General features: G+C 40.4%; 1 protein-coding gene across 1 annotated transcript in view; it reads left to right on the top strand.

The window, feature by feature from the left end:
- The window catches only part of LOC121370151 (Na(+)/H(+) exchanger protein 7-like), a 67,097-nt gene that overhangs the window by 8,584 nt on the left and 42,688 nt on the right, over positions 1–15,825 (top strand). The window contains exons 2-4 of the mRNA XM_041495269.1: positions 793–838; positions 2,726–2,767; positions 15,703–15,774. Coding sequence (XP_041351203.1) covers positions 793–838; positions 2,726–2,767; positions 15,703–15,774 — 160 coding nt within the window. The remainder of the gene's footprint in view (positions 1–792; positions 839–2,725; positions 2,768–15,702; positions 15,775–15,825) is intronic.

Raw genomic sequence — 15,825 nt, 5'->3', positions numbered from 1 at the left:
TGCTAAAGTATTTGATAAATTGCTGACTTTAAGAAGCCAAATTAGCCAATTACAAATGATTAAATACACATTATGTAAGACTAAGAATATCTTTATATGCTAAAGTATTTGATAAATTGCTGACTTTAAGAAGCCAAATTAGCCAATTACAAATGATTAAATACACATTATGTAAGACTAAGAATATCTTTATATGCTAAAGTATTTGATAATTGCTGACTTTAAGAAGCCAAATTAGCCAATTACAAATGATTAAATACACATTATGTAAGACTAAGAATATTTTTATATACTAAAGTATTTTTAAAAGTATTTTTCAAATGCAGAGTTCTGCAATTGGCTAAAGCAAAATCCTTTCGAAAGTGAGTCATACATGAGGTATTTCCCTTTAATAGAAAATGGTACATGGTTCTAATACATGTAATACAGACTACTTTTGCACCAAATGATACATTGTATTCATGTGATTTTTCCAAAAACATTTGCACATTAGATTGGGTTTGATAAGAGATGCATAAAAATTACATAAATTCAAATATGCATACAGATTTCATGTTTAGAAAGATTCAGGAATGACACAGTGTGAAAATAGTGGTACGGCTCGAGGTTGCCAGATTTGCCTTTCAAATTACTTGTACAGACATTTTCACAGATATAACAAATATAACACACACACACACACACACACACACAAAATGGTACGGCCATGGCCATACTGGCCGTACCGTCTGCGCCACCCCTGATGATTGTGAGCTTATGACTTAAATTGTAACCGTATCATGTATTTTTCAGTTTACCATTATGCAAACGTCTTATCAGCAAAGGTGCCAGAATCATGGTGAGAATTACTTTAATTAATTTGTTACTATTATTATTATTATTATTATTATTATTATTATTTAAGCAAAAAACCAAAAAAAAAACCAACCTCAAAACCCCCAGACTGACTCAGTCTGTTTTGACTTTTTGAATATTTTCAACTGTCAAGAAATCTTGATTTGCAGGCATTGCAATAAGTCGAAGATGGTCATTCTGGCTACCAGGGGTTTCCCACATATTAAGAAAGTTGACTATGCTATGCAGGTACAGCGGAAGCAAGTAGACATGGGGAGGGGGGGCTGACTGAGATTGAGGGCACAAAGCAAACTTTTTAGGGAGATCGGGGTATGCTCCCCCGTACAATTTTGAAAACTAGATGTCCTGGAATGCAATTTCCTGCATTCTACAAGTAAAATTTATCTCTGCCGTAAGATTTACTACCAATACTATTTTTGATTCAGAATTAATGAGGGAGTTAGAGTTCCCCCAGCCCCTTCTGCTTCACTGTGCCTGCTATGCCTTAGCTCATGTTGAGAGGGTGGAGGGGGAGCTAGATTTCCCCCAGCCCCTTCTGCTTCGCTGTGTCTGCTATGCCTTAGCTCATGTTGAGAGGGTGGAGGGGGAGCTAGAGTTCCCCCAGCCCCTTCTGCTTCGCTGTGCCTGCTATGCCTTAGCTCAAGTTGAGAGGGTGGAGGGGGAGCTAGAGTTCCCCCAGCCCCTTCTGCGTCACTGTGCCTGCTATGCCTTAGCTCCTGTTGAGAGGGTAGAGGGGGAGTTAGAGTTCCCCCAGCCCCTTCTGCTTCACTGTGTCTGCTATGCCTTAGCTCATGTTGAGAAAGTGGAGGGGGTGCTAGAGATTTTTTACTTTTACTTTTTTTCTTTTTATCTGTTAGATGAGTTTTTAGACTAACAAAAAACATATTTTGTCACAGCCAATGATAAAATCACAGCCAATAAGAAATATCTATATGTCAACACAATGAACAGTTTCTTTATATGTTGTAAAACCTGGCTTTAGATTTTGTTGAAGTTGGTTTCTAAAGCTGCAATCACACCTTCCCATCTTTATTTGTGTTTACAAAATGCAAAGAGAGCTACTGTTTTAATAAAGTGATGTTTTCATGACTATAGTCAAGGACTTTGATATGACAATCATGGCTTTAAGAAATTTCGTACATTCACAGAATAAAGCAGATATCTGATGTCATTAACTACATGTACATCGCTCTCTCTCTCTTTCTCTCTCTCTCTCTCTCGCTCTCTCTCTCTCTCTCTCTCTCTCTCTCTCTCTCTCTCTCTCTCTCTCTCTCTCTCTCTCTCTCTCTCTCTCTCTCTCTCTCTCTCCCCCATTTCTCTTTCTCTCTGTCTCTCATGTATCTCCGTCTCTCTCGCCCTGTCTCTCTCCCTGTGTGTATCTCTCTCTCTCTCTCTCTCTCTCTCTCTCTCTCTCTCTCTCTCTCTCTCTCTCTCTCTCTCTCTCTCTCCCATTTCTCTTTCTGTCCATCTCTCATGTATCTCCATCTCTCTCTCCCTGTCTGTATCTCTCTCTCTCTCTCTCTCTCTCTCTCTCTCTCTCTCTCTCTCTCTCTCTCTCTCTCTCTCTCTCTCTTTCTCTCTCTCTCTCTCTTTTCTGGTATATATATATATGTGTGTCTGTGTGTGTGTGTGTGTGTGTGCGTGTGTGTGTGCCCCCCACACTTGTTAGCACCTTCCTACGCCACTGCTAACTCAAGACCAAATGTTACAGGTAGGGTCTACCATACGTTTGATACTACAAAACCTCTGATTGGATATGTAGATGTTGTCGTTTTTCTTTTCACCATTAATGTTTGACCACCTTGTTAAAATGAAATACCTTTTTTTCAATTAACAAAATAAAATTTAATGTGATATTTATATTTTTCAGTATGCTGATCATTTTGGGGACCATATTTGGGGCAATAATTCAGTAAGTACATTATTATATATATACATATACAATAATTCAGTAAATACATTATTATTATATATATATATCAACAATTCAATAAGTACATTATTATTATATATATACTATACATATATACATTTATTTGTGTACATACATTTATTTCCGGGTATATAATAAGTACACAAGAAAAATGAGGTGCAAAATAATAAATGTATACACACGTCATCATTTTTAAAAGTCAAATTTCATATTTCAAACTACAACAGCACCAACTATACCAGAAATAACACTGTGCTGCCTCAGATAACATGGTGATGCCTCAGATAACGCTGTGCTGCCTCAGATAACGCTGTGCTTCCTCAGATAACGCTGTGCTGCCTCAGATAACATGGTGATGCATCAAGATATTTTGGGTCCAAATGAGAAGGACCTACATGTATATAAACAAAATATATTGACATTTTCTGTGCAATCGATACTTTTCAAAATAAAATGAAATAAAATAAAATAAGTTTTAAATACCTGCATGACTGCATCAAATCTGATAAGAGATCAATTGTATATATATATATGTATCCTGCAGTCACTGTATACATTGATAAGAGATCAATTGTATATATATATATGTATCCTGCAGTCACTGTATACATTGATAAGAGATCAATTGTATATATATATATATCCTGCAATCACTGTATACATTGATAAGAGATCAATTGTGTGTGTGTATATATATATATATATATATATCCTGCAGTCACTGTATACATTGATAAGAGATCAATTGTGTGTGTGTATATATATATATATATATATATATATATATATATATATATATATCTATCTATATCCTGCAGTCACTGTATACATTGATAAGAGATCAATTGTGTGTGTATATATATATATATATATCCTGCAGTCACTGTATACATTGATAAGAGATCAATTGTGTGTGTGTGTGTGTATATATATATATATATATATATATATATATATATATATATATATATATATATATATATATATATATATATATATATATATATATATATATATACAGTCAAACCTGCCTTCGCGGCCACCTCCATATGGCGGCCACCTGTCCATGGCGGCCACCCTGAGGTCCCCCGAATGAATTTTACTATATATTTTACCTCTATATGGCAACCACCTGCTCAACGCGGCCAGCAGCCACACTTTTGTCATAAAAAAGCGAAAATGAACCTGCTATCGCGGCCACAATTGTTTTTTAGTGCAAGTTATAAAGAAATGTCGGCCTTCGTAAAAAAAAACCGTAAGATGTTTTTGTTGATATAACCAATTGGCTTGATAAACAGCGGTCCTTTAAAGGTCGTCGGTCGCTTAGCTGTGTTCGTTAATTAACAAGTGTTTTTAATCTGGATTAACGGTGCGATGTACTAGTCATCGGCGGTGGTCATTAAACGCAGTTGATAAGAGGGTATCTAGCCTAAAACAACTGGAGTTAAACTTGTCAACTCTAGAAGGAATTAAATACTGCTGCAGTTTATTTCTGATATTTATTTTCAAAATGCCACCTAAACCCAGTAAGTCGATCGCGTTAACGTTTTTGAACATGTATATGGCTCCTTAATAGTTCTATTGCAACATACGTGTAATTGTTTTTAAAAATTCGGACTTATATATGACCTGCATACGGCAGCCACCTCTCTATGGCGGCCACTTTTGTCATGTCCCACGAGTGGCCGCCATAGACAGGTTCGACTGTATATATATGTCTTGCAGTCACTGTATACATTGATAAGAGATCAATTGTGTGTGTATATATATATATATCCTGCAGTCACTGTATACATTGATAAGAGATCAATTGTGTGTGTATATATATATATATATCCTGCAGTCACTGTATACACTGATAAGAGATCAATTGTATATGTATATATATATCCTGCAGTCACTGTATACACTGATAAGAGATCAATTGTATATATATTTATCCTGCAGTCACTGTATACATTGATAAGAGATCAATTGTATATGTATATATATATATATCCTGCAATCACTGTATACATTGATAAGAGATCAATTGTGTGTGTGTATATATATATATATATATATATATATCCTGCAGTCACTGTATACATTGATAAGAGATCAATTGTGTGTGTGTATATATATATATATATCCTGCAGTCACTGTATACATTGATAAGAGATCAATTGTATATGTATATATATATATATCCTGCAATCACTGTATACATTGATAAGAGATCAATAGTATGTATATATATATATTTATCCTGCAATCACTGTATACATTGGCAAGATATGATGACTAGATAGTCTTATTCAACTTACCGTACTAGAACAACAACAATGCTATACGACCCTGAGTTATAACCTCCACTGCAGAATTATCTCCCCTTGCCGTATGTATAACCTACACCCTCGCATGGGTAGACCGTATATCCTCGTTTTTGATTCTGCAGTCCTCCATTGCAGTCGTGTTCGAGTTCTGTAGTAAAAATGTTGTCAAATTGTTAAATTGTTTATTAATTTGTAATTTTGTTTTACTCTGTCATACGAGGTCTTTGGGTGATTTACACAGGGGGTTAATGTCTGACACGATTTCCTCGGGCTCCAACCGGTTGGTTGTGTGTGCCGAGGGGGGTTGTCTTAAACGACTGCCCCAGTTTGATCAGCATTTTTTATGTCGGGCATATCGTTCTTGTTGTTTTGAACGCCAGTGTCATATCTGTGTAAATTGGTCCCCTTCCACGTGGGGGAAGGCTAAGAAGCTGTCAAAAGACGCCGAGCGTAAGAGGATGATTAGACATGAACAGGACGGGCGGAGCACAGTGGCAACCTCTGGGGTCGTGCTCCATACCGATTTGCCATCGGTCGGCAAGTCGGTGTCCAGTTCAAAGAGCTCGCGGACAAGTGGTAGGCGCAAAAGGGCGCCGCCTTCTCTGTTCGCCATCTTCATGGTGATACCAGTAAACCCGAAGTGCCGCTTGGCGCGGAGGGGGTGCTGTTCCAGGTCGGGCTCCGTTCCACCTGGGGATTTGCTTTTGCCTCCGTCACTGGAGCCGGCGCCTGTTACGGTTGTAACGGGGGCATCAGTCGGAGGGAGTGCAGCCGTGGCAGGAACTGTGTCTCTCAGTTCCAACTCCCATCTTGCTGATGGGGGCAGGGTTATCGGTCCTTCTGTGGAGGGGTCGATTAGCTCTAGAATGAAGTCCGCTTCGCGGCGCCGATTTCTGGTGCAGGGTTGGTCGTGGTGTCCGAGGGTGCCATTTCGGCCAACACGTCTTTTGACACTACTTTGATGATCGAGCCACTTGGCGAAATCGCGAAGTCTCACAACGTTGTCTTGGTCACGGAGTCGGGTGGCGATGTTTCGGGTGCGACGCCAGTGGGCGTCCCTTCTGTTGTTGGGGCGCCTGTACAGTGTCGTCAACTTTTAGATCGTTCGCATGTGGCTACGTCAACTGGGTTCGCATGTGGCTACGTCAACTGGCTAATCCACACGTGGTACGTTGGGTTCAGAATTTGGCGCAGGATTCGTATGTGTACGAATTTCCTGATGTTCCGGTTTAACCGACACCACCAGTCCCATTGTCTGCTTCGGCAGGGATCAGGGAAACTGCAGCTTTCTTGGGTGCGCCTGTGTCTACACCGATGGTCAATCCGGACCTGTCAGATCGGGGTAGAGGTTCCAGGCGTTATCCCTCGACTGTGTGGGCGGAACCTTTCGTTCAGGGTCCGATGGTTTCGGGTAGCCCTCAGGGGTGGACTCGGGGGGACTATGTTTCTATTTTTGAGAATTTCATGGCCTGGCATGGGGAATCGCCTCCACCAGTCCCTCCACCGCCGGGGTTTCCAGTGAGACAGGGGTTGGACCAGTTTGCAGATTCGGCCGGTCCGCATCGTCCTGCCCATGCAGTTTCGTTTCCGTTACGGTCAGTGCATGGCACGTTGTTTGAAAACATTTCTTCTTCGGAAGAGGATTTTCCCTCCGTTTCAGTGTGTGGTTCGGGGGAAGGGTCGGCACCAGGTTCGGTGCTTGATAAGATTTCCAATTTGGCCAATGGTACGCCAGACGGCGATTATGATTACCAGGCAGTTCTTGGTTTTGTACGGGAACAGATCCGACTGGTGTGCGCGGATGCAATTTCGTCGGAGGAGGCTGTTCAGTCTTACAAGGGTGTTTCGTTTGGAAACCGGCCTTTAGCGACGGACGCTCTGCGGCAGGATTTCGGCTTGCCGTTAGTGCACGAGGTGCATGAATCTCTTGTGGAGATTGATGCTTTGATTGTGGGTAGCAATCGTATTGTGGGGGCGGTGGTGGAAGAGTTTCCGGCAGCGTTAGCTACCGAGAAACTGTTGTCTGCGGCGAAGGTTTTGTCCACGTCTTCGTATAAGACATTGGGAGCTTCCTTCCTTTGACATCCAGCGGTCATTTCCGCTAGGGTGAAGGCAGACTGCCACCCATCTTCTAATGTCAGTGTGCCACTCACGGATTTAGAGACTTTGGAGAGGTTATCTAAACTTCTTTTTCAAGTCAATAACCATTTAGGTACATTCCTATTTGGGCTAGATAAAGCAGTCATGGGTCTTCCACCGATGGCTAAGGGTTGTTTGTTGGCGGCTTCTAAAGCCTCTCATCACGTCACTCAGCTTGCTGGGCGTGTTTTTGCCAACAGTCTACTTCTGTGTCGGGATCACTACCTGACGGGACTGAGAGCGACGGGTGTGGTTAAAACCTAGTTTCGTAGTCACTCAGTAAGGGAAACCTTACTTTTTGGGACCAGTTTTAACTTGGTCTTGGACCAAGAAGCGGCGAAATTCGTCCCTGCTGCTCAGTCCCGAACTGCTTGTAAGCGCCAGGCAGCGTTTACTTTTAAGCCTCCACCTGTTAAGAAATCGACTTTTCTTGACAGTTATCAGATCCCTGTGGTGTCTGATTCGGGCTTGCAGTCGGGTAATGCCCGTGGTTCATCGAAACAGGGACGTTTTCGGGGGAAGCCAGCACGTTTTCGTGGTTCCGCTCAGGGCAAGGCGCCCAGAGGTGGGAAGCAGCCGGGATGAGGGTGCGTGGACTGACGTCCTCCCCCCGGTTACCTGCAGTACCGTCTGTCGACAAACGAGTACTGGTGGAGACGATGGTTGTTGAGTTTCTCGACAAGAAAGCCATCCAGGAGATAGATTTGGGCACTTTGGGATTTTATTCCCATCTGTTCTTCACCCAGAAGAAGAAGGCGAGTGACGACCAATTCTAAACCTGAAGCCACTGAATTCTTACGTTGTTATTCCATCTATGAAGATGGAGACAGTTCAGTCTGTTCGCCCTTTGCTTCAGGTGGGGGAATGGGCGGCGTCCATCGATTTGAAGGACGCTTACCTGCATGTTCCAATCCATCAGGATTTTTGGAAGTACTTGCGGTTCCTCTACGATGGCAGAGCTTACGAGTTCTAAGTTCTGCCGTTCGGATTGGCCACAAGGCAGTGGTGGGGTGTGTACATCTGTTGGGTATACGGATGCACAATTACCTGGACGATTGGTTAATTCTGGCGGCATGGAGTTCGTAATTAACATGATTCTTCAGTTGGGGTTTATTCCCAATTGGGTCAAGTCGGAATTAGTGCCAACGCAGGTTTTCATTTATCTCGGGGTGGTTTTCAACCTTGTGGAAGCGTCCATTTTTCCGATGGATTCGCGACTTCACAATTTCACGACGTTGGTGCAATGTCTTCTGGTGGAGCAAAGTGCGTCGGTGTGCACGCTCTATGTGGTGATAGGCCATCTCGAATCGCTGACAGCACTGAATGTGCGGTTCAGATGGTTCAAGAGACTGCTTCAATGGCATTTGTCCCGAGTGTGGGATGGTCTCAGCTGGGATTTGGTGATACCATTGGGGCCTTGGTTCATTCTTCCGATCCAAGAGTGTCTAGTGGACAAGTGTATGTCCCAGGCCGTTCCTTTACACCCACTTTCTCCAGAGTTGGTCCTGTTTACTGATGCTTCCCTCGAGGAGTTCGGTGCACACCTTTTGGATCAACATCTGTCAGGGGTGTGGACTCCTTCAGAGAGGAGTCGTCACATCAACCTGTTGGAGATGGAAGCAGTGCGTCGCGCTTGTCTCCATTTCAGGACTGTTATTCGACATCGTTGAATTTTGTTGAGGTTGGACAACACATCGGTTGTTGCGTACCTCAATCAGCGGGGAGGCACTAAATCCCTGTCATTGAGTCTTGCGGCTTTGGAGATTCTGGAATGGTGCGACGATTGGGGAGTGGTGTTATCGGCCAAACACATTCCTTCGTCCGTGAATGTCTTGGCGGATGCTTTCAGTCGTCGTTCCCCGGTTCAGACGGAGTGGATGTTGCACCGGGCGGTGGCTTATCGAGTTCTTCAGTTGTAGGGGAGTCCTCAACTCGATATGTTTGCCACTCGCCTGAACAGTCAGTTGCCAGTTTTTGTATCGCCGGTACCAGATCCACTGGCACTGGAGTATGATGCGTTGAGCATGGACTGGACGGGACTGGATTTTTATGCCTTTCCCCCTCCGGTTCTGCTTAGCAAGGTTCTGGCAAAGATCAGACAGCAACCTTGTCGTGTCACGCTCATAGCCCCGAGTTGGGTAGCTCAAGCCTGGTTTCCTCTGCTCCTGTCCAGTACGGTTGCCGTTGATACCCGATCTGCTCAGTCAGAGACTGCGTCGGTCAGAGTGGCATCCAAAGCCGGAGGTTTTCCGACTTCACGCATGGCGGTTGTCGGGGTTTCCCTCCGAAACCGAGGCTTTTCTAAATGGGTTGCTACGCTCATCTCCTCTTCGAAGCGCCAATCTATGGAGAGGGTGTACCAGTGTCACTGGCGCGCTTGGGTTCGTTGGGCGACTGAGAGAGACGTGGATCCCTTGTCGCCTACTGTTAATGACTTAGCTGAGTACTTTTTGGCTCTTGTCCAAGAAAGACAGCTGAAGGTTCAAACAGTGAGAAGTCACCGGTCGTCCATTTTCACTACTCTGAGGCAGTGTGGACGTCAAGATTTCTCAACGAATCTCGTGTTGCATGACTTGCTTAAGTCATTGCAAAACACGGTTGAGAAGCCTTCCATTTTGCCTAAATGGAATGTTTTTTCTGGTTCTGCATGCACTCAAAGGCAAGCCCTACGAGCCTTTGAAATTCGCCAATCTTCGTCATTTGACGTGGAAAACTTTGTTTCTGGTTTCACTAGCGGCTTGCCATCGTATTAGTGAGATTCATGCTTTTTTGCATGATTTGGTGGATTACAATATGGATGGTTCAGTTACATTACGTACTGATCCTGTTTTCGTGGCTAAGAACCAGGTGTCAGGGGAAGAGTTTCCTCCGGCCATCATTCAGTGTTTATCTCGTACGCTTTCTGCAGATAATTCTGATAGACTTTTTTGTCCGGTGCGGGCTTTGAAATTCTATTTGGAGCGTACTAGAAATCTCTGGCAAAACACTAAAAGACTGTTTATCTCTTTCACACACCAACCAGGAGACATTACGAAGAATGCTTTGTCGAGATGGATTGCTGCAACCATCAAACTGGCATATGAGAAGGCGGGTGATCATGTTCTGTGGAATTTCTCCGTTCGACCTCATGGATTCGGGCGATTTCTGCTTCCCTTAATTTCCATGATTCTTTGGACATTTTCAAGGTCATGAGTGCGGGGTTTTGGAAAGGTTGACACACGTTTGACCGGTTTTATTTCCGTGATATGGCTGTTGGTCCGGACGGAACTCGACGGATTCAGTTAGTCATTGCAGGGCAGCAAGTAATTTCGGTGCACAGGGCCATGAGTAGGGGGCGACCCTTATTTCGTCCGGTCACTAGCGGCAGTCTTTCTAGGAGATAGTTCTCCACCTCCTGTTTGGAGAGTGGGGAGTGGATGGTTGATTATCTGGGGCAGTCGAGTGTCTTTTACCATTACTTGGTGTGCGGGTTTTCTCACCTTATTAACTTGGTTTACTTTTAATTGGGGTTGTAGTTCTTCAATTTAAAAGTCACTTTGACATTTTATACCTTGTTTGATGTGGGTTGCTTTTCACTGTGTCATTACTTGAGACGAACACTACTGGTTGAATGGGTAAGTCCTCCTTGTTTTTTACCTCCTCCCTTTAATGTTAAATTCTCGTGCTTTAACAGTGTTATATCACGTCTGTTATAGCATTGTTGTTGTGCTAATACGGTAAGTTGAATAAGACTATTAGAATTTTTTTCTTCTAATTTTCATTATTATTCATACTTACCTAGTACTAGCACAACAACTGTTACCTCCCACCCACCAAGGGAGGTCTTTTTTGATTCAGTCATTCCGGACTTTGAATCGATAACGAGGATATACGGTCTACCCATGCGCGGGTGTAGGTTATACATCCAGCAAGGGGAGATAATTCTGCAGTGGAGGTTATAACTTGGGGTCGTATAGCATTGCTGTTGTGCTAGTACTAGGTAAGTATGAATAATAATGAAAATTAGAAACAAATTTTCTAATAAATCTCTATATTTTTGGTCACTGACCAAAAATATAGGTCACGTGACATAAGCTGCGAGTATTTCAGAGTAGATTTTCAATAAACTTACTATTTAAATCATTTGTTTAAGTACAGTAAATACAAATAACTTTTAGTTTTGCCATAACAATACAAAACGTATATATTTATTTATGAATTTATAATGAGTTTAGAAACACTTTTAATATGACAAAATGTAGCTAGCATCTTACAAATAATGACGTCATGTATCTTGTATGACGTCAGTTCTCGAGACAAGATCTAGTTCTTTTTAGAAATGGGTTTTCCTCATTTAAACATCACAGACTTTAGCTTCTCTCTGTTATAACCCTATCTAAATGTGTTACAGGTTTGTAGATTCACTAACCTTAGTGTCCATTTTCACAATCTGAAACTAGGATCCGCGTCTTTAAGATGTTATGTTATCCTATCCTATCCTAGTTCTTGCACGGGTACTCGAGTCCTGAGAACGGACTCGAGTCCTGGTAGATTCAACCCGAGTACTCAAGTACTCATGGAGCCCTAATGTGTATACAGTTTTTTAGTGATGTTACAAAGATCGATTACAATTGAAAATTTATTGGTTTAACTCTTCCGATTTGATTATCGATTATAAAAATCTATAATCGATTGTGCGGGAAAATGTTAACTGTAATTGTACCCCCAATTTAGATGCTAGAATTGGTTTAAATATGTTGGGGTTAGTGTTTATTTTCATGTCTACATAAATAAAAAGATATATTAAATAGGTAAAATGTACCATTTGTAGGGTCCAGATCCCGGTGAACACAGCAATAGGTACATGACCCTTATTATTCAAATCTTTCTGATGTTCATATAATTCTAACCGACTGTGTAATCGAAAGTTGATTGGTTGGTGCTAACCGATTATAACCGATAATCGATGATGGAATTCCAATCAATTTAAAAGACTAACAGTTTTACTATTATACTGCTTGGAAAGAAAGAAATGTTTTATTTAACGACGCACTCAACACATTTATTTATGGTTATATGGCTGTCGCCACTTCATGGGCTACTCTTTTTCGATTAGCAGCAAGGGATCTTTTATATGCACCATCCCACAGACAGGATAACACATACCACTGCCTTTGATATACCAGTCGTGGTGCAGTGGCTCGATTGAGAAATAGCCCAATGGGCCTACCGATGGGAATCAATCCCAGACTGACCACGCATCAAGCGAGCGCTTTACCACTGGGCTACATCTCACTCCCATACTGCTTGGTATCCTATCCCATCCTATTCTGTTTGTTGATGTGTGTGTTTGTATGTATGTAGGTATGTATGTAGGTATGTAGGTATGTAGGTATGTAGGTAGGTATGTAGGTATGTAGGTATGTATGTATAATATGTATGTATGTATGTATGTATGTATGTATAATATGTATGTATGTATGTATAATATGTATGTATGTATGTATGTATGTATAATATGTATAATATGTATGTATGTATTTAAGAATGAATGAATGCACTGGCTCAGGAATTTTTTAAAACTAAAAAATTGTTATTTTCTAATTTTGCCCCAGGGATTCGAAATTGATTTTAAATTGACCGTTGTGATATACAAAATATAACTGTTTTTCGGTCTTGTTTTAAGTTTATTTGGCTAGTACTATGTTTTGTTTACAGCCGGATACGATGTATTTGTTTTTAAAAAAATTGTTAGGAAAGGGATAACAACAAACCAACCACTGAAAAATGGACTGGCTTAGAGGCTTAAACGGCGTGTAGTCGGGTGGAGACTAAGATATCCTTGAGACTTGGATTTTTTCTATATGCAATGACCGGACGTGCTGTAATAGGGTTTTTCATTACAGTTTGCAGATTTAAAAACTCCTCCTTCATAAGTTTACCAATATCAATATGTATGTATGTATGTATTTAAGAATGTATGTATGTATGTATGTATGTATATTATGTATAATATGTATAATATGTATAATATGTATAATATGTATGTATGTATGTATGTATAATATGTATGTATGTATGTATTGATGTATGAATATCTATATATTGTATGTATGTCGAGGTTGACTATTACATACATAGATATTAACGCACTGGCGCAGGGGATAATTAAATCCTTTCTGGCCTCACAAAGTGACCCATGCCGTTGCTGGGACTCGAACCTGTGGCACCGATTCGCCTGCAAACTGCAAGGCTAACCACGATACACTCTGAACTATCGAAGCTTCCATAAAAAGGAAGCTCTTTAACTCAACCATATGCATGGGGCCTACAATCTACGCGGTCGATCCCGCTTACGTGCATGAAACGGTGGGCAGACCTGGCACTAGCTAGTATGTATTGATGTATGAATATCTATATATTGTATGTATGTCGAGGTTGACTATTACATACATAGATATTAACGCACTGTCGCAGGGGATAATTAATTCCTTTCTGGCCTCACAAAGTGACCCATGCCGTTGCTGGGACTCGAACCTGTGGCACCGATTCGTCCGCAAACTGCAAGGTTAACCACGATACACTCTGAGCTATCGAAGCTTCCATAAAAAGGAAGCTCTTTATGTATGTATGTATGTATGTATGTATAATATGTATGTATGTATGTATGTATGTATGTATGTATGTATGTATGTATGTATGTATAATATGTATGTATGTATGTATAATATGTATAATATGTATGTATGTATAATATGTATGTATAATATGTATGTATGTATGTATAATATGTATGTATGTATGTATTTAAGAATGAATGAATGCACTGGCTCAGGAATTTTTTTAAAACTAAAAAATTATTAGTTTCTAATTTTGCCCCAGGGATTTGAAATTGATTTTAAATTGACCGTTGTGATATACAAAATATAACTGTTTTTCGGTCAGTCTTGTTTTAAATTTATTTGGCTAGTACTATGTTTTGTTTATCAGCCGGATACGATGTATTTGTTTTTTAAAATGATCGTTAGGAAAAGGGATAACAACAAACCAACCACTGAAAAATGGACTGGTTTAGAGGCTTAGACACAGGCTTAGGCAGCGGGTAGTTGTGTGGAAACTAAGATATCCTTGAGACTTGATAACCAGATGTGCTGTAATAGGGTTTTTCATAACAGTTTGCAGATTTAAAAACTCCTCCTTCATAAGTTTACCAATATCAACACTACGTCGACTGTAAATTATTGGAAAAATTATTTTATCTCTTTTTATGGCTTTACCAGATTCAATGTTGATTCGAAATGGCTGTTTTGTCTGTAATGTACGAATCCAGAAGGCCTCTCGTTCAAGTCTCAAGAGGTCTGTTTCGTCTTTTGAACCACGTATCAGGGGTTGTTCAATTGGAATTATTTCAAAATTTTCATCTAACGAATGATCAGGTAGATTGAAGTGATTGGTGACAGGGGTGTCAACGTCATGCCGAATATCATACTTGTGACAAACTGCTCTAATTCTCAGTTGGTTTTGTGTTTGTCCTACATACTGTTTTTTACATAAATTATAGTCAATTAGATATACTACATTTTTCAAATCACAGTTCCTGTCTGTCCGAATTTGATATTCAATTTTGGACTGTTGACTTTGAAAGTCGACTGCGTTTTAAGTAAGTTGTGAAGTCTATGTATGTATGTATGTATGTATGTATAATATGTATGTATGTATGTATGTATGTATGTATGTATTGATGTATGTATGTATTGATGTATGAATATCTATATATTGTATGTATGTATGTATGTATGTATCAGGGAATAATTCATACAGAAAAAAATGGTTAGCAGTTGCTGCTAATAATTTTGTGATTTGATTAGCACATTTGTAAATTTAATTAGCAGTTTCACGAGGTTATCCTTTTTCAGAGAACTTCCACTAATTCCAACAATAAAATTTTCGCTGAAATTCCTCAGCACCCTTAATTTTGTATTATTTGCCTGGCAGACGTAACATGTTATTTTGTTCACCTGCTTGTCATTTTCCTTTTCATAACGTATCCACTTCTCCCTTGGGTCAATTTCGCGAATCCACGTGTTTACCATTGAAAAATTAACAACCATTTTGATCCATGTTTTGCACAAGTGACGTCAGCACAAAAGTTATTTTTAGAACACAGAAAGTCAACTACCGGTATTAATTCTGAGTTTTACCGAATACACGTGACGTCATTGAAATTTCAGTTGAATACTGAATGTGACATTCTAACATTGAATTATTCAAGCCGAACTTTGCCAATTGAAAGAGTGAAAAAAACACGATGGTAATTTTGCTATAACCGCGAAAACTATTAGATTATTTGGTTCGCAGTAACAGCGATCCATAGTGCGAAATTGGTTCGCTCGTGAGCTAGAATGACTAGCAAACTGTGATGCGAACCCAACAAATTATTTCCTGAATGTATTTATGTATAATATGTGTTATGCTTATAGTTTTTCAGGGGAAGCTGATCACTTACCACTGTTTTTTGAACCTCATGCTTTCTTCCTGTTTCTTTTACCTCCGTAAGTTTTCAATTTGCAATATTAGTCAAAATATGTTTTAATGTTTTTGTA

The sequence above is a fragment of the Gigantopelta aegis genome, chromosome 1 (genome assembly GCF_016097555.1).
Source record: "Gigantopelta aegis isolate Gae_Host chromosome 1, Gae_host_genome, whole genome shotgun sequence".
NCBI lineage: Eukaryota > Metazoa > Mollusca > Gastropoda > Neomphalida > Peltospiridae > Gigantopelta > Gigantopelta aegis.
Note: the sequence above shows the minus strand (reverse complement) of the source record. Positions and strands in the feature narration are given on the sequence as shown.